Here is a 20,627-nt window from a genome sequence, read left to right as displayed (position 1 = left end):
GAAATTTAAATTTCAGTTAGTCAGCACGAGGTGCGATGCCGAATATGTCCATTGTTATTGAATGTTTTGAATTTAAAGAAATATGTTTATTTTTAAATAGGCGTGAGTAATAAACTCAAAGATATTTAAACTCAACTTGAGTTTAAATATTTTTGAATAAACTATACATGCTCTTATGTTTAATATTATTCCATCTCTGTCCATTTTTTATTTGCTCTCGCTTTTTTTGCTCTTCTAGTATTTAACTATAAAATCTGGCAACCCTAAACTCTATAGATGAAAACAATTTTATAGTATGTCCCAAATATTGACGATATCACAAAATTATATTTATTTATCTTCGTATCACTTTATGGGATTACAGAGTAAAGCTTGATTTTCATGCGTCCGTTGTCCGACGATACGATGATACGATATTAATTTTATTGGTTGAATTTAAAGACTTCGATTGGTTAACTGTCTCTAACCAATCGAAGTCTTTAAATTCAACCAACAAAATCAATATCGTATCATCGTATCGTCGGATAACGGATGCATGAAAATCAAGCTTTACAATAATAACATTAATGTTAAAATGTCTATTTATTTTCTGGGTGAGAAATGGCAGTCAATATCGTCTTTTGTCCTCATTGTGATTAAGCCTCTCATCTCCATCTCATCAACTGAGCGATATTTGGATGATATCCGAAAATTTCTAATCACATTGGCTACCACCACTTTCATAGACATCATTGCGTATAGTTTGCCTATAAAAGATTACATTATTATGAAAAGGAATAGACTGGTTTTTGACTGTATTGAAAATACATCATCAGTTCAATATATTTTGTTCTAGTAGACCGATTTTGGTGATTTTTATCAGATGATGCTGATAGATTGATGTAGGTACCTATACAATTCCGTGGTCCTCCTGAAAACGGTATGTAGCAAGATGGTGGTCTTTTAGCGATTTCTTCTGGTAGAAACCTGTCTGGGTCAAACTTTTTTGGATTCGGCCAATATTTACTGTTACGGTGTAGAGCAAGGGTATATACTATTACATTGGCTCCTTTAGGAAATGTTTTGTCTCCTAAAATATACAAAGTGATCAATAATGATGGAACTCTATGGAATGGTAAGTCCATAGGTATAAATGTAGAAGTTACCATTTATATTTATACAACTCTATGATACTTTAATATGCGTTGTATTATCGAAATTTATTACGAACATGTAACCTTATTTATAAACATTTTCACTAAAATAACCAATACACAATTTTAATTTAATATTAATATCACTGGTCTGCAATGAAATCCTCCTTTAAAATTTTTAGACAATTCATATATTCTGAATCTATCCAAGTTGGTCGATTTTTTCCATCACGTCTAGATTCTTCGATATTTTTTTAGATTTAGAAAACATTGAATATTCTCAATACCTATAGAATATTTGTGCTGATTTAAAAGTCGTCGCTATACTTACTGAATTACAAGGAGGATACACAAAGTTTTACTGTTCTCTTTGTGGGTGGAACAGTCGCGCAAGAGAAAAACATAAAATAAAAAGAAAAAATAAATAAATGCAAAATAAAAACTTGGCCACTAAGAAAAAGTTTAACTCCTGGGCTATTATATAATAATGTCATTTTAACAGTATAATGCCATTTTAACAAAACGTCAACGGTTTCTTTTAGATGTATCTGTTTTAAAAAAGTAAAGTGTTCTCGAATAGTTAAATTTTAAATATTTTAAATAGTTTTTATCTTTATTCTTTGTATTTTTTTACTTCTGACAACGGAAAGAGATAACTTTCCGAAACGTTAAGCATTTTTTTCTTTGTTAGGCAAATTTGTATTACTGTAAACATAACTTCTGACAAACAGCGTCCGTTTAGATTTAACGCAGTGTGTTTACAAAAAATAACTATTTTATTTTGTAGATTTTCTTGCAGTGCAGTGGCGAAATACCCATAAAGGATTTTTTTGGAGAGATGAATCCGCCACATAGGTATAGACATTTTTTACTTAGGTATTTGTATGTCAGATTCCGTGTAGAGCACAAAATACGATGAATTTATGCATGAAAACAAGAAGGAGAAAAAAAAAACATTTTTTTGCAGACCAGTGTATTCAAAATATGCTTTGGAGGTCCTTCTACAATAGTTTTTTATTTATTTTTTGTTTTTTTTTGGTTTTACCAACACAAACCATGCAAAATTATTTCTATTTTACTGCTGCACTCAGAATCAGTCATCGCGACGCGGTACTATATTTTTTTTTTATACCGCGAACGAGATGTGTTTAAAAATCGGTATCACTCACAACAGCGAAAGGTGGAAGCTATAATCAAGGGTGGAAGTAATCGCGGCCGGAAAGTTTGCTGACCCCGGCTCGCGTTCGGCGGCTTTAAAGATGTAACGAGGACAGTCGCATCATCGCGCTGTCGAGATATTTTTAGCGTAGATCTTAGCGTTATCTATAAAGCTCGCGACCAATACACACATTAAATAAATGAAATTGAATTTAATTATTTGTATAAATTTACTGAGAATTTTAATTTATTAAAGTAGATCTCAGTGACTTTTTTAAATAAAAACGTATTACAATATTTTAAAAAGATGCGACGCATCGTCCGCATCAATGGAAGCTTCTCTGCTGCTGCTTACCAATTTGAATGTCCTTATTAAGATATCTGGCCACCATAGGCACAGGCGGAAGCAACCTCATACTTTCGGATATAACTCTCTCAGTATATTTCAATTTTGGTAAATGATCTGTTTCGATAGGTGCATCACGGCCAATCTCCGTTATTACCTCTTCGTATACTTTTTGCTTTAATAAAAAATTATAATCAAAATGAAATACCTACCCCAAAGATCCTGTTACTTTTTTAAACTTACCTGAATTTCTGGATGCATTCCCAATAATGTAAAAATAAAAGTCAATGCGTTTCCGGTAGTGTCTGTGGCCTAAAATTGTATTTAGTCAGTATTATCATTATTTTTCATTAAGGAAAAGCTTTGTGAAATATAGTCCACCAGAACCAACGGCGAATGCAGCTTCTGTGGGGAAAATGGGAAAACACCAGAAAACCTTATCACTGAGTGCGCCGAGACGACGACCATTCGTGCCATGAACTTTGGTACGGCTGATGTCGAGGATGGAGAGCTGGTCTCTGTGGAGCCGTCTCAGATACTAGCTTTTGTTAAAGCCCTGAGACCGGAAAAGCCTTGACGGAATGAGACTTAAGTTTGATTTTCATACATCCGTTGTCTGACGATACGATGATACGATATTAATTTTATTGGTTGAATTTAAAGACTTCGACTGATTAGAAAATTACGTAGTTTTTAAATTTATCGCATTTTCATGCCTCCGTTCATTGGATATACGATTTTCTTGTGATTGGTGTCTTTTTATATTTTCATTTCCATGACGATTTCGTTGTTTTTATAATCTATGAGCTAGCAACGTTTTCGAGAGATAATTTTAAGAAAGCTGGTTCTTTAATATATCTTTTGCTATGCTCTTCTGAACAGAGTGCGGACCGTCTGCTGGTAGACGTTCTGTTCACTACTGCGCATCCCCCCCATATCTGTATTCAACATCTGTTCACTACTACGCATCACAAATTCGCCCTATATTTTAGGAACTAAGGAGGCTAGGACAAACCTATGTGGAGCATATTTAGTTTCATAAAAAAGTAACATAGTAATATAAAAATCGCATCATTGTATCTCTACGACAAATCCCATAAAACACATGAAAATGGGATACTCGGTACAGATGTGATGCGCAGTAGTCTACCGGCAGCCAGACGGCCCGCACTTTGGTCAGGAGAGCATAGCAAAAGATTTATTACAGAACCAACTTTCTTAAATTTCTCGTTTTTCCCGACGGTGCTAGCTCTTATACTTTATACTATTATATACTTTTTTTAAGATTAGATTAGATTTGTCAAAAAAGTGTCAAAATGTCCGTTATCGTACGATCTTTCTCCGTTGAAGGGCTGGAGTAAAAAATTTACGGATGAAAAGTGGCAGGAAAACGCTATGACCAATCAGAGCGCCGCCGAACCATCGTATACCTATCAACGGATAACGCACGCATGAAAATCAAGCTTTAGGCAGTACGAAAACAGAACTGAGACGTGACAAACATGTGTGAATATAATTTAAGGATATTATTTAAAATTCTTTTTTAATGTTCATAATGACACTCAACGGTATTTTTAATGGAAAATCAACGGATGTATGAAAATCAAACTTAAGTCTCATTCCGTCAATCTGCGACGTCTATTCATTCATGTGTGGGTTTACTCGCATCCATCATGCGTCGTCTGTCGTTGATTTTAAGCAATTTTATTGGTTTATTACAAAAATAACAACTCATGTAGAATGTAGAATGTTTAGGAGGGGAGCTAATCACCGCGATCTTATAGATCTATTGGTTGTGCCCCTTTCTTCAGTTATAACGAGTTATAACTCATCATACGGTCTCAGGGCTTTAACAAAAGCTAGTATCTGAGACGGCTCCACAGAGACCAGCTCTCCATCCTCGACATCAGCCGTACCAAAGTTCATGGCACGAATGGTCGTCGTCTCGGCGCACTCAGTGATAAGGTTTTCTGGTGTTTTCCCATTTTCCCCACAGAAGCTGCATTCGCCGTTGTTTCTCAGCTTCAGCCTACTGAGGTGTTCGTTGAGGAGACATGTCCTGTCAAAAACCCGTGACAATCCGAAGAATGTTTTTACTTAAATCAAGGAGAACCTTTGATTTTTCTCGGTCGTAAGTTCTGAAGAACTTTTTCGAGTGTCTTAGGCCGTTGGAGGACACCCATTCCAAGTTACGGATGGAGTCTTCCAGATTCTTCAGTTCCGCTTTCAGTTGGTTCCCGTTTGGAAAACAGAACGGTTCTGGTTCAGTTAGTGGAGTGTTCGCTCCTTTCCAAGCTAGATCATTTGCTTTTTCATTGCCTTCTATCTTTTGATAAGCAGGCACCCAGAGTAGGAGGACTTTATTTTCTTTGCCTAATTTGTTGAACTTCTCTAGGCATTCTTTGAACAACTTCGAAGTGATGGTTACTGAGTTGATCGCATTAAGTGCTGCTTGACTATCGGATATAAGAAGAATTTTTTTTTAGAATCTAATCTAATCTTCTTTCTAATCTAATCTATCTTCTAATCGGATATAAATAAATAATAATTCTGTTTTCGATAGTTCCTATCTAAGATAAATTGTACGCATCTTTCGATAGCGTAAATTTCTGCCTGAAGGATATTGGGGTAGATGCCCATTGGTTCGGGGTGTTTAGTTTTCGGCCCAAATACTCCTATCCCTGTCCCTGCTTTGGTTTTGGAAGCATCAGTATACCACGTTATGGTATGGTCTTTTATATGCTGAGTAAGCGTTTCTTTCTTCCAATCCTTTTTATTACTCAATACTACAGTGAGGTGTTTCTCAAAGTTGTAAATTCTTGGTATGTCATCCACTGGGAATTGGATCATCCACTGGGAGTTGGAATAACAGGTCATACTTAAATATGATTGGTGAGACGAAACGACGGATTACGGATTCGTGTAAACCCACACTAATACGTCGTCCGTCGTTCCATCTCCGTCACTCTAATAATATCAAAATATGAGCGCTCTCATTTTATTGGTTTATTTCAAGAAATGACAGCTCACACTCGAATATTGTTGGAGTGACGCAACAACGGACGACGCATAACGGATGCATATAAACTCAGCTTTACGGATAAAAAAAATCAAATTACCTGTGACTGACGAAATGGAAACGAGACGTGACTGACAGGTATGAATAGACAAATATTAATAATACGAGGTACGAGTAGAGTTTTACTTACGGCTAATAAAAAAACCAGTAATTCTTTGGACATAATGCTTGGATGAAAAAGATCACCTCGGCTTATCATTGCATCCAGAAAAGATAACTGGGAACCTACAACTAAAAAAACTCGTTCACTCTTTGCCCACCTGGATGGAAATGCGAAAAATTTGTATTTTTGTAAATCGGGAAAATTCGGTTTTTTACAAATAATATCTTCGGAAGTGATCGGATTTTTTACATTTCCTAACATGCAAATAGTAGAGTAGTAAAATATCTCGTCTGGTTTACGATATTCCTGTAGTGTGCATTGATATCGGGTATTTCACAAAAATAGCTCACCCCTATAACTTTTTCTTCTTTTTTAAATAAAAATACGAAATTTGGTATGTTAGTACATTACATAAATTAGCATTGATTGGCGTATTCAATTTATTACGGCTTTCGGTCACTTCCTGTTTCCCCGGAAATGACTACAACGATTTTTAAATTGCACCCCCATATTTTTCTACTTCATTTGATAGTAAATGACATTCTGAATAGAATGACATATAATGTGCCAACTTTTGACATTGTCAATTAAAAAATATACCATTTTATTTTATTTATTTTTAGAATGTCATGCCCATAAATGTAACAATTCGATTCGAAATACCAAGACTGTGGTACCAAATTATTCGTAAAAATGCCTTTTCTAAATATATACTACTGAGCCACTCTTGATCCATCTGAAAAAATTGAGATATGATTAAAAATGCGATTTGGGCATCTTCTAACCGTCCAGAACAAGACACGAAAAACATTAGACTATCAAATCCAAAGATATTTAAACTCGAGTTTAAATATCTTTGATCAAATCTATTTTTTCAAGGCTCCTTGATTTAAAATTAGTATTTTTACACAGCCATGGTACTCTAGATTGAAATTAAAAATACGATTTTTTTTAAAGCGAAAATCAAAAGTTTAGATAATATATGATATGTCATTCCACTCATAGTGTCGTTTTCTATGGAATAAAGTGAAATTTCTGGTGAAACAGGAAGTGACCGAAAACAATTGAATACGTTAATCAATCCTGATTTATGTCATATTACTAACGTACCAAACCTCGTTTATTTATCTGGAAAAATAAAATAAAAAAGTTATAGGTGTGATGAGCCACTTTTGAGAAACACCCGGTATATGCGACACGATCTATAAAGTAAGTACCTGGCTCCTTCTGTAGTTCCTCTCTTCTAAAGTCGATCATCTAAAACGCATGTTTAGTTAATTGTTTCAATTATATTATTATATTTAATACATACACTGAAACTAAGTTTTCTTAATTGATTTAACAGTGATATCGTACTCCAACCATTAGTTACAAGACCCTTCAGATCCAGTGGAAAACCAAACGTAACTGCCACCACACTACTCTCTCCGATATATTTCTGGACTCTAAAATTAAGTTTGTATTTTTCACACTCTCTTTATTACAACAGTCACTCTTTCTAATAATATATATAAAACATATTAGTTTTATATCATTTTAGCAATAATTCTAAAATGTGATGGAAACAACGAAACAATTTGAAGAGAACGAAACGCAGAAAAAAATAGTAAAATAAAAACAACTTTACAATTTAAATTTATTAACACTATTCTATAACCAACATACTAGGTGACATTGAAAATGTCATACTTACGCGTCCAACTCTTCTATCAGTCTATTGTTGGGATCAGTTTGTAAGTTGTAGCTCTTACCGACATATATGTCTAAAACAATATCGCTGTTTTGAGGAAATCGCTAAAGACAATTTGCAAAATAAGGTTACAGTAAAAAGTGCAATTGCAAATAAAGTTGCAAGACAAAATCCGAGTTTTACTAAATTTGCAAATATTATCTATCAAGATCTAGCAGTAGTGAATTTGACACCATTCTAGAAAGCCGACAACGTTTATGAGGAAAAACGTAATAATAAATCGTTATCTGTTAAATAGATACTTTTAGTATTAGAAGGGTGTTAGTATTTATGTTTTTTAAAACCATCAATGGTTACATTGTACAGGTAATATTTTTTGTATCTCTCTATTGGACTGGACCAAGAAAGGATTAAAAATAAATGGAGAATATCTTAACCATCTAAGATTCGCTGATGACATAGTCCTAATTGTCAATAGTCCTGAAGAACTACAAACACAAATTAATGAACTAAATACAGCCACCAATAAAGTGGGTCTCAAAATGAATTTAGCAAAAACTAAAGTAATGTACAACGAACGAACGATCTAGTGGAAAGAAAAGACATTCTAATAAATAACACAACACTGGAAATAGTAGAAGAATATATATATTTAGGACAACTAATACACAGCTCGGGATCTCTACTACCAGAAATCAACAAAAGAATTAAGTTAGCATCAGTGGCGGATACAGGGGGAGGGCCCATGGGGCCCGGGCCCCCCCTAAGGTCTGTGAATTGTGTAAAATATTAGGCTTTTGGGTTAAAAATGGCGCCCTAAAAAACATATTCTACATTGCTTTTCATTTTGGCCCCCCCCCCTTTAAATAAATTCCTGTATCCGCCCCTGGTTAGCATAGAGTACTTATGGAAGAAACTCAATCATATTCAAATCTAAAATGCCACTCTATCTGAAGAAGAAAACATTCGACCAATGTGTACTACCAGTCATGACCTATGCATGCGAACTGGATACTTGAAACGGAGATCATAAGGAAACTGCAGGTCGCACAACATTTAATGGAACGAAATATGCTGGGAATAATCAAGAGAGAGTGGATAAGACAAAAGACCCAGGTTCTAGGCGGAATCCACAGAATCAAGTCCCTCAAATGGCAATGGGCAGGACACCTGGCAAGAAGAACGGATAACAGATGGACTACAGAAATTACAGCATGGTACCCACGAGGAATTAAAAGACTTAAAAGAAGACCGAACCTGAGATGGGATCATAATATTAATAAATTAGCAGTGGTAACTTGGGCCCGCATAGCCAACAATAGACAAGAATGGGCCCAGCTACAAAGAGAGTGTGTAAGGGAGGCTACACCATAATTGGAAATGGTTGAATAAGCTGAAAATGATGATGATAATGACGACACATAATAAAAACTATTATGAATCAGTAATCAAACGTTATTTAAAAAATTACCAAGATCGCAAAAGAATTTAAATATCGCTCACTAAAATTCCTCTATATTTTTCAATTTTAAGTTTTGTTAATATTTACCGCAAAATGTGTCAAAGGTATAATGACCGAAGACGCTGAAAAGATCTTCGTAATCATTGTGTAGCACATCTACCAACACATTGCTATTACGATAAAAGTAATGCACATAAGAATTGAGGAGGGGCTGGTTAAAACTTTTCGAGAAAAACTTCCGTCGTACTTTCCAATCTTCAGCTAAAAGTAAAATTAGTGTTTTTAGAAGTACGAAAATATATACTATCTAACATTGAAAATGCAACACCTAGACTAACTTATCGTATTTTTGTAAAAAACTTATTCAATATATTATGTATATTCACGCAGATAAAATTTCTATTGTATTTCGAGCAACACTTTTTTTCTTAATGTTCATCATAATGTTCGGCTTTAACCCAATAAACATGTTCAAGATTTTAGTCACTTTTCGGTATTTGATGTGTTTGAATCTACAAATTTTCTGAGAACTTACGATCGGAAAAAGGCAAAAATTTTCCTTTATCAAGTAATCATCAAGTAATCATCTAGTGATCATCAAGTAAGAACAATCTCCGGATTGTCACAGGGTTTTTAACAGGACACTATATGAACAGATTCTGTAAGGAAAATAGGAAAACAATAAAATACCTCATCACTGAGTACGCCAAGACGACAACCATTTGTACCATAAACTTTGGTGCAACTGATATCGGATCTGGAGAACTAACCTCTGAAAACCGTCTCAGGTACTAGCGTTTGTCAAAGCCCTGAGAATGTATTTTCTTCTTAAGGTGCCGTGCAGATTCCTGCGTAGGCATCATCTTTTTCTTCATCATCAGATGATTCTATTTATTGCAGCAAATTGGAGTGCTTGAAAGTCCTGTATGCCTGTCCAATGATGAATATTTCTCAGCCAGGATAGCTTCCTTCGGCCTATTCCCCTTTTGCCCCCCTCGATTTTACCTTGGAGAATTAGACACTGAAAGTGATAGCGTTCTCCTGGTAGTGTGTGTTCCAAATAGGCTATTTTCCTCTTCTTGATGATTTCGAAGAGTTCACGTTCTTCTAGACCAGCTCTTCTGAGAATGTCTTCATTCCTCACACGGTCGACCCAGGACACTCTTAGCATTCGTCGTAGGGTCCACATTTCGAAGCAGGGCCTATTTTTCATCTGGTCGGGCCCTAAGGCTCAAGCAAAAATTCGGGCCCTCTTTTCCAATAAAATTCAAAAATTCAAGAAATTATGAATATTTTACAACCTTTAACGGGCCCCCCAGACCACCGGGCCCAAGGCCAGGGCCTTATAGGCCTTATGGTAAAATAGGCCCTGTTTCGAAGGCTTCAATTCTGTTTATTGTTGCTACATTCAATATCCATGCTTCCACACCATATAACAAAACGGACCAGACACTTCACCATTCTGTATCTAAGGCCGAAGTTCAAGTTCCTATCTGTGAGAAACCTTCGAAGTTTTAGAAAAGTTGTTCTTGTTTGCTCGATCCTGCATTTGATCTCCTGATCTGGATTCCACGTTTGGTTAACCATGCATCCCAAGTATTTAAATTGTGTGATGTGTGCTTGATAACCTCTCCATTTAAGTAAATTCTGGTGTTCGGAATGTTGTTTCTGCTGACAGCCATAAATTTAGTTTTATTAATGTTTAAACCCAATTTTCGGCTCTCATTGTTAACCTTATTTAGAAGGATTTGGAGATCATTTGCATTGTCTGCCAATATCACTGTGTCATCCGCATATCGGATATTATTAATTGGAACAGTCCCATTTATTTTCAAACCAATGAGACTGTCGGAATTGACTCAGTGAATGCTTTTTTCACATACAAGTTAAAAAACATTGGATACGTTATGTATACGAATTTCAGCTTTTTGGTTCCAACACAAATTACTGATCAGTCTTATATCTTTCCCATCAAGTCCCAATAAGTATCTGAGGTATGATTATAAGGAGATTATGTTTAACATTATCGAACGCCTTTTCATAGTCTATAAAGCACATGAAGACGTCTTTTCTCTGATCTTGACAAGTGGAACGTTTGCGAATAAATATCATCAAGCCCTGGAGTTTTGTCGTTTTAAGAATGTATGATGAGTAACTCAAGAAAGGGGGACACAATAGATCTGTAAGATAGCGGCGCGGCGGTTAATTCAACTCCAAGGCGAGATTATCCATCTTCTCCAATCGATGCCGCAACAATTTCGGCGAGTGTGTAGCAAACAAGTGTATCAACACATTATTAACCTTAAGGTAGAATATCTCAGTTTTTACGAAACATTTCGGGTTTAAAATCATTAACTACTTAGTAGTAGGCAAATATGTTATCAAACTATACCCGTAGAGATAATTATAGTACTCTCCAAAGGTGTTGCATATTCAATGTCACTTAGATAATGCAATGTGTAAGTTTGTTAATGCAAAGTGAGTTTGTTACAATTTGTATGTTACAAGAAAATATTTCTAAAAATCCAAACTAACTACCTTTGTAAACTAGAAGACAATCATCAAATATTACTTTGACTATATTATAGAAACTTGCTTTATCCAAACTATCTGGATGGTTAAGTATAACTTTTATAGCTTCGGCATCGTCTGTAACATGGATATAGCTATGTCCATACCAGAAATTGAGTGGTAGTCCCAATTTCCTGGCTAGTACGCGTACTGCATCGAAGAAATCTAAAAAATACATTGCATGGAAATATGAGATCAGTGGCGGATCTAGGCGTGGGCAAGGTGGGCAACCGCCAACAACGCCAGGCGCTAGGGGCGCCGCGCGCCGCAGAGGCACCAAAATGTGTCCGGTAATCAATAGGTTAAAACTCTAATCACGCACGGCATGCACACATAAGGTATGTTAGTAGTTTCAACATCATACCTACAGGTAAAATTTCGGCACAGGGGCGGCAAAATATAAAAATGTCCGAAACCAGTAGGTAAACATCAGGTAATATTGTTTTGCCTTCCTAGCCACACCACCCAATTCCTGCAACCACTCGATAGAAGTTTTTTAAGTTTTAAGGCTTATTTTAATTCTGCATGCAACAGATATGTGAGGGCAAACCCAACCAGAAAAATATCAAGGCTTAATTTTGGAGAATTACTGGCCGATGCTTGGTCTAAATCAGCCACTATAGAAAATGCTCTCTGCTTTTAAATCCCCAGACATTTGCCCGTTTAACCCTGAGGCAATACCTAATTATGCTTATTTAAACGGCAACGAGAACGACCATCTGGAACAACGCAACATTGATAATCACATCGAGACTCCTAAGCATTTGGAAAATCCAGGACCATCATCACAAGAAACTGGGACCAATGTCACTACAGTCAATAATGGAAATCAACCCATTGCTGCCAAAGATAGTTCTTCAGATGGCGATACACCTGATAAAGTTAATTAAATAAATTTTTAATAATCGTTAAAATTTTCTTATAACATTTTTTAGGGACGATGTTGGAAAATGCATCCCATTCCTAGCACTTTCTCCATTTCTATGAATAATGTCAGAAAACGTGGAAGACAAGTTGCAACTGTTCTAACGTCTCCTGAGCATATTGAGAAAAAAAAGTTGGCTCAGTTAAATAAGGAAGCAAAAGAAAGGAGGCAAAAATGCAAAAAAAAGTTACAAAGAAAAATGTAGAAAGGAAATCACAGAAAATGAAATCAAAAGAAACGAAATATTCCTCAATAGATAAAGATACCTTCGAGCTTCAAGAATCAGGCGATAGCCCTTTAGAAGATGAAGATGTAGAATGTGTAGGTTGCGGTAAACCATTGTTAATCTAAGGGTGAACCCTACAAAACAACGGTGAAAAAAGATGACTGGTTTCAATGTGTACCTACATTGTAAAAGTTGGTGTCACGAAACTTGCTCAAACTGTTAATATATGTAACTCCTGTGGGAAGGTTTTAAGCAAGAAAAAAAAATGAATAAGGGACACTTATCACTGAGCCATCTATCCCATACCCACTGAGCCATCTAACCCTTAAGTTCCGGGCGAGTTGGCCCAGTTATTTATTTTGACTTTTTTTTTTGAAAAAACCGTTTTTATTTTTAACAGAAACTGTTTATTATTTTATCTATACTCATGTTTGAAACATAAATAAATAACGACCGGTTAAATTAACTGCTTATCAATAAATAAGTTTAAGAAAGATATCTTGTTGAAAGATGTCTTTTTTGTTAGAAGGGTTTAAAAAATGTGAGCCATCTCTCTCGGAATTACCCTATAATATAACGTTTGAAATACTTTTTCATAGTTTATTTTCTTTTGGAGGGGAGATGTGTCTACACATTTTTTGAATCGTGGGGGCGCCAAATTTTGTCTTTACCCACGACGTATTTTACCCTAGATCCGCCACTGATGAGATACACATCATTAACACAACGTAAGTGATGTAAGATTTGAAGAAAAAGGGAAATCATTAGATTATTAGACAATTAGATATTAGATTGTAGGGGTTGTGATATTTTATTGAAGTGAAACTTCTTTACGCGAGATGGGAGTAAAAATTCAAAGCAGTGGCGTGTCACCTTGACACAACACGGCTTTAATGCAAGAGCTAGCGAGAAAAAGAGTGGTAAGGATCGCGCAAAGGCCAAAAACGATTGATTTAAAGCTAAGAAAATAATTATAATAAACTTGATACTGTACCTGTGTACCAAAATCCTCTGGTTGTGTGCTAGGAAATAATTTTTTATGCATATTTTCATCAATAGGTTTGTACCTTTTGAATAACGGTATAGGTAAAGCATCTAGCCCATTTGCTAGCTCAGAATTAGAATTATTAGAGTTGAGCAACTTGCGTTTTCAGTGGAGGACATGTTTCTTTCAAACCCATAATCAACGAGAATATTCGTATAATTTAACAAAATTACTGTAAACCACTATAAATACGAATTGTTGGTTAAGTTCAAAATTTTTTCACTTCTTAAATAAATTAAAGCGTTAACGTGATTAGACATTGGCATAAAAGTGTGTATTTTGAGTGGTATTCCACATATATGTATGGTAGCGAGTAGATATTCATTTATGATCCCGATAGGTGACAAATCCACTTCAGGGATGCGCCCCTGCCTACGTGAGCCTTGGTTTATCTCCAAATTCCATACAGGGGAAACCATTGTCCTATTCTCAGTTCCTGTCCAAACCTAACAAAATTTCCTGTTCATTTCAAATCCAATCTTTCAAGACGTTTGGCCAACGTGGAAGATTATGGCTAAAAACAACAAAGACATGGCGAATTCTAAAACAGAAAAGGAAAGTGTACCCCAGGTGGGTAGAACGAATGTCATCTCCCACACCTTGAAAAAGGTCTGCCTCGAGGATTCTGGGGGAGGCAAAAATTCGCTTGCACCAACAACAAAAATAAAGAAAAGCTGCCAAAGACCACACTCATTATATATTGCAACATACAATGCCAGAACACTGTCATCGGACGAAAAACTTCTAGAACTGGAAGAAGAACTTAAGAATATAAAATGGGACATACTGGGTATAAGTGAAGCCCGCAGGATAGGAGAGGGACAGGTTATTTTGAAGTCCGGAAATACATTATGCTACTCAGGTGAAGAAACTGCAATAAGAGACGTTGGAATCCTAGTCCACAAAAAACACAAAGATATGATTGTAGATGTCAAAAACATAAGCCCACGAGTCATATGTTTAGCAATAAAATTAAATAAAAAATACTCTGTAAAGGTTATTCAGGCATATGCACCAACTACCGAAAGTACAGATGATGAATTGGAGAACTTTTACGAAGATGTATCCACTGCTCTACAAAATGGAAAAACACACTATACAATGTTAATTGGAGATTTTAATGCCAAAGTTGGTGGCAAACAAGATGAAGCAGAAACTTCAGTCAGCTATCATAGATTGGGAAGCCGAAACGAAAGAGGTGATACACTGATAGATTTCGCACACCACAACAAATTATATATAATGAACACCTTCTTCAAGAAAAGAAACAGCTAAAAGTGGACATCGACCAGTCCAGATAGCAAAACCAAAAACGCAATAAATTTCATAATCAGCAATAGAAAAGATGTAATCAAAGACGTAAGTGTATTAAACAAATTTTCGATAGGAAGCGATCACCGCATTGTAAGAGCCGAGATAAAAATAAATATAAAGAAGGAAAGAACTAACATGATACTCAAGAAAAACCACAAGAAATGGGTAGCTCCTAAAAATAAAGATTCTTATAAGGAATGTATAGCCTTAAATCTAAATTATGAAAATACTACTACGATAGACGAAATATACGAAAACATCAAAGAGGCCACTCAAACGGCTATCAAAAAATTTTGCCCCAAAAAAGTAAAAGAACAAAAACTGAATCAAAGAACAAAACTTTTAATGAAACAGAGAAGAGATATGGAGGACAAGAGTACACAAGAGAAACAGAGAGATATCCAAAGAAATCAGAAAGCATAGGAGGCAACAGAATACGGAAAAAATTAGGAACGTCATAGACAAGAATCAAAGTTTGAAGGTATTGAGAAATAGTACAATGGGAAGAAAATCTGCACGGCAACATAGTAACACACAAACAATGGATCTGCACGGCAACATAGTAACGCACAAACAGGAAATCCTACACTCTATTAAACTTTTCTATCAAGAACTTTACACATCAAAACAGCAGGGGATCAAAACCGACATCCGAATAATCATATAAATCAGGGGTCGGAAGAAATTCCAGAAATAACCGAGGAAGAAATTATCAGTGCCCTTAGAGATATGAAAAACAATAGAGCTGCCGGCGACGATGGACTGGTAATAGAGTCAATTAAAGAAGGGGGACCAGAAATCATCAAAGCTTTAGATGTCCTATTTAATAAATGCATTGAAGAAGAAATAACCCCATCAGGGTGAGAAATAACTCCATCAGTGGAATAACGCAACTATCATTATTGTATACAAGAAAGGTGACGTTACAGACCTTAAAAACTATAGGCCCATCAGCCTTCTTAGCCACGTATACAAATTATTTACTAAAATACTCACCAAGCGTTTTGACAAATAAAATAGACTTTTTTCTTTCGAGCGAACAAGCAGGTTTCCAATCAGGTTACGGAACAACTGACCATCTTCTGACAGTCAAGGTCCTTATCGAGAAATGCATTGAGTATAATAGACCACTAATGCTTGTCTTCGTTGATTTCGAGAAGGTCTTCGATTCGGTAGACCAGTAAAAGCATCTAGAGACACTAAGTGAGAGTCGCATCGATCATCGATACTCCTCAATCATAAGACATATATATGATAATGCCAAGGCAAACGTCAGAATATCGACAAATCAATGCACAGACAAATTCAATATCGATCGAGGGGTAAGACAAGGCGACACACTATCCCCTAAACTATTCGTTGCTGTGCTAGACAGTATGTTAAAAATGATAAACTGGGATTCAACAGGAATTAACATCGATGGCAAATTGATAAATCATCTCTGTTTTGCAGATGACATTATTTTAATAACAGACAACATACAGGAGGCACAGAATATGCTGGATATGCTGAATGATGCTTCGGAAAAAGTCGGTTTGAAAATTAACTTGTCAAAGACACAATACATGACAAACCTAGTACTAAGTGGAACTTTAAACATTAATAACATACCTTTGGAACAAGTTCGTATATATAAATACTTAGGGCATGAGATCGGTATTAGAAGGGATAATCAGACCCACGAAATTCTACGAAGAATAGGTTTGTCGTGGGCGGCATTTGGCAAACTAAGGCATATACTGAGATCTGATATTCCCATATGTTTAAGAAAAAAGATCTTTAACCAGTGTGTCTTGCCTGTCCTCACGTATGGAGCTGAAACGCTTACTTTGACAAAAAAGAACATACATAGAATACAGGTCATGCAACGGAAAATGGAAAGGTCCATGTTGGGACTTCATACTCAGAGATAAAATACCCAATCATACAATATGAAATCGAACAGGAGTAAGAGATGCGGTGATATCTGTCTTACATCTTAAATGGAATTGGGCAGGACATGTGGCTAGGATGACAGATGAACGGTGGACAAAGAGACTTGTGGAATGGAGACCGAGACACGAGGCCTATAGAAGCAGAGGACGACCTCCTAGTCGATGGACAGATGACATTAAGAGGGTGGCTGGAAACTGGATTCAAGTGGCACAAAATAGAAGGAAATGGCTAGAGTTAAGGAAGGCTTTTGTTCAGCAGTGGACGGTATATTGAGGAAACAGAAAATGTACAGAAATAAATTGAAAATAATATTTATATTGAAACAGCATTATATGTCACTTTTTCAAACATGTCCTTCAAATCCTCCAATTTAATAGCTGATAGTAAGAAGTTTCACTTCAAATATGCGCACATAGGGCATACACTGTTTTTAATTAGATATCGATCTATTTTAAGAAAAATCACAGAAAGGTAGACCTATGTTTGGCACTTACCACAATCTATCATCCAGTATTTTAACGAATTAATAATAATTATATACTACTAACCTGAGTAACCTATGTTGCTCAGCTGCCAAAAGTTTCCAAATATCGGATAGAACCTGAAACCGTTAAAATTTTTCGCAAACTCAAAAATGTGTCTTTTTTTATAAAGTGACCATCCTACTTTCAGGATGACCAAAACTGCAAGTACTCCTGCTCCTACTACAATTTTTAACCATGCCATAATACGGAATTGTAAATCCTTGAATTGAGAATTTACTAGATTAAAAAAAAATGAGTTAGTAAGTTAGTTTGTGGTATAGTACAATATCCGTGACAAGACTTTGTTACAATAGGAACCAATTGATTTTACTACAGAGGCGCGTTGTGATTTTTTTAAATAAAAAAAATCTACCATATTTTCGTATTTTTATTTTTAATCGATACGGAAATTTCAAAAAAATTATAAACAGAATGAATCCTTTTAGAACAAGCAAAAACGTTTATGCAGAATGTAATTTTCCCGATTTAGGATTTAGTATACAGGGTGGTCGGAACTGTATTCCGGAAACTTCGGCAGCATATTCTGCAGATAAAAATATGTAAAAAAGTTCGTATAAATGTATGTCCTAAAATCCTTAGTTTCGGAGATACAGGGTGCAGCAGTTTCATTTTTATTTGGATTTTTTCCAAATAATTTGTGGAGTAACGTCAATATTTGGATGAAAATTGGTGTCTGAGAGTTTTTTGACATGAGAAATTTGATTTTGATGTCAATATGACTCCTACTAGTAGAGGGCGCCACCTACATATTTTTTAACTGGTTTAAAGAGTAATAACTTTTCGTCCGTACCTGTATAAAACTACTGAGTAAAAAAATATACATTTACGACGTTTTTACGTGAAAAAGGTCTCTTGGTAAAAATCGCTACGAGTAATGGCTTTCGAGATATTTTAAATCGAAATTATAAATACCTGTCATCATTGACATACATTAAACATGTTGACTAAATAGTTATTAGACTGAAATCATAAATTTGAAATGTTTTTGAGCCAAAAGTTCAAGAGAAACGGTTTTATCATCTTTTTTTGCAGAGAAAATTATGACTAATTTAAAAAAATAAAAATTTCCCAAATTTATTATTTCAGTGAAATAACTATCTACTCAACGTGTTTATTTTTCGTCAATAATCACATGTATTGACTATTTCCATTCTCAAATATCTTAAGAACAGTGCTTTTGTAAGAGCAGTTGCTCGTAGCGATTTTTACAAAGAGATATTTTTTACGTAAAAAGTCACAGAGATGTATATTTTTTCACTCGGTAGTTTTATACAGGTACGTACAAAAAAGTATTACGCTTCAAACCAGGTAAAACACATGTAGGTGGCGCCCTCTACTAGTAGGACACATATTGACATCAAAATCAAATTTCTCATGTTAAAAAACTCCCAGACACCAATTTTCATCCAAATATTGACGTCACTTCAGAAATTATTTAGAAAAAATCGAAATAAAAATGAAACTTCTACACCCTGTATCTCTGAAACTAAGCATTTTAGGACATACATTTATAGGAACTTTTTTAATTATTTTTATCTGCAGAATATGCTGCCGAAGTTTCCGGAATACAATTCGGACCACCCTGTATAATTCTAACTAGTAAAGACTATCCAGAGACACTGTAGACAAAATAAAAATATTTAAATAAAAATATTTATTTACCTATATAGAAAGTTATTGCACTGTCACCTCAAGGTAAAGCAATGGTATCCAACTGAGTATTTTTCCCTAGTACAGCGTACAGTATGCAGTAAATTTTGGTACAGTTTCTCAAATAATGCCCCTCGGATTTGGCGATAAACTGTATGTCCCATGTATTTATGAAACATTGATGACTTACAAGTACATGCAAGAGACCGCCTAATGTCTGTACAGCACATAACACTGTAAAGGTTGTCACGCACTTGCAGTTTTTTCTCCAGGCAAAACTGCGCAGTCAGAACTTTTGTAGCATTCGACTCAATCTCTTTTAGTTTTTCTGTCGATCTTGATTTATCAAACATATCCTTATTATTGCTGTCGTAGTAGAATGTAGAATGTTTAGGAGGGGAGTTAGTCACCGCGACCTTACAGATCTATTGTGTGTTTCCCTTTCTTGAGTTATAACAAGTTATAACTCATCATACGGTCTCAAGGCTTTAACAAAAGCCAGTATCTGAGACGGCTCCACAGAGGCCAGCTCTCCATCCTTGACATCAGCCGTACCAAAGTTCATGGCACGAATGGTCGTCGTCTCGGCGCACTCAGTGATGAGGTGTTCTGGTGTTTCCCCATATTCCCCACAGAATCTGCATTCGCCGTTGATTCTCAGCTTCAGCCTACTGAGGTGTTCGTGGAGGAGACAGTGTCCTGTTAGAAACCCCGTGACAATCCGAAGATTGTTTTTACTTAAATCAAGGAAAACCTTTGATTTTTCTCAGTCGTAGGTTCTGAGGAACTTTTTCGAGTGTCTTAGACCGTTGGAGGACACCCATTCCAAGTTGCGGTTGGAGTCTTCCAGATTCTTCAGTTCCGCTTTCAGTTGGTTTCCGCTTGGAAAACAGAACGGTTCTGGTCCAGTTAGTGGAGTGTTCGCTCTTTTCCTAGGTAGATCATTTGCTATTTCATTGCCTTCTATCCCTTGGTGAGCAGGCACCTAGAGTAGGAGGACTTTATTTTCTTTGCCCAACTTGTTGAGCTTCTCTAGACATTCTTTGACCAACTTCGAATTGATTGCTGTCGTAGTGAGTTTCAGAACCGAAATATCGGTCTCAAAAATACCGGGAATTTCCAGTTTTTTGGGGGCATCGGTTTAAGAATCAGTACCGTATAGGAAAATTCTTTAATTACGTACGGAAGTCATTTGATACTTTCTAGCGGTCGAAATCAAAATCTTTGAAATAACTAATAATGTTATTTTTTATTATAATAATAATAATAATAAATGGCTTTATTAAAGGAAAAATAACAAAATACATCATACTTCTTCTTCAGGCAAAGTCTAGCCTATGGCTACTCTACTTAACCTGTTCAAAGAAAAAAAATTAAATATACAATTATAGTTAGTACTATTTGTACTATAACAATTAGTGAATTAGATAGATAATAACTAGAAA

At 35.6% G+C, this 20,627-nt stretch overlaps 1 protein-coding gene across 2 annotated transcripts; it reads right to left on the bottom strand.

Moving 5' to 3' along the window:
• Nucleotides 1-510: 510 nt before the first annotated feature.
• LOC115881664 (probable cytochrome P450 4d20) lies at nt 511-19,343 on the bottom strand. 2 transcript variants are annotated; one of them, XM_030899240.1, is made up of 12 exons: nt 19,195-19,343; nt 17,536-17,748; nt 11,510-11,707; nt 9,059-9,232; nt 7,513-7,582; nt 7,132-7,264; nt 7,037-7,076; nt 5,847-5,947; nt 2,881-2,949; nt 2,647-2,812; nt 890-1,069; nt 511-746 (listed from the first exon to the last, which is right to left on the bottom strand). In XM_030899240.1, the coding sequence occupies exons 2-12, from the start codon at nt 17,711-17,713 to the stop codon at nt 583-585; spliced, it is 1,473 nt and encodes a 490-aa protein (XP_030755100.1). In that variant the 5' UTR covers nt 17,714-17,748; nt 19,195-19,343; the 3' UTR covers nt 511-582. The 2 variants fall into 2 exon arrangements, with proteins under 2 accessions (XP_030755100.1, XP_030755101.1); XM_030899241.1 differs by having other exon boundaries at nt 17,536-17,731.
• Nucleotides 19,344-20,627: the final 1,284 nt, after the last annotated feature.

The sequence above is a fragment of the Sitophilus oryzae genome, unplaced genomic scaffold (genome assembly GCF_002938485.1).
Source record: "Sitophilus oryzae breed Bouriz unplaced genomic scaffold, Soryzae_2.0 scaffold_172_pilon_pilon, whole genome shotgun sequence".
Classification (NCBI taxonomy): domain Eukaryota; kingdom Metazoa; phylum Arthropoda; class Insecta; order Coleoptera; family Curculionidae; genus Sitophilus; species Sitophilus oryzae.
The sequence above is the reverse complement of the archived record's forward strand: the minus strand, read 5'-3'. Positions and strand labels throughout refer to the sequence as shown.

Coding starts and splice junctions, on each gene's coding strand:
- LOC115881664 (XM_030899240.1), bottom strand. CDS start 17,713: ATGGCATGGTTAAAAATTGTAGTAGGAGCAGGAGTACTTGCAGTTTTG. Junction 1,070..2,646: donor TAATAAGGACATTCAAATTG/GTAAGCAGCAGC, acceptor TGTATATTTTAG/GAGACAAAACATTTCCTAAA. Junction 747..889: donor AGGACCACGGAATTGTATAG/GTACCTACATCA, acceptor AATCTTTTATAG/GCAAACTATACGCAATGATG.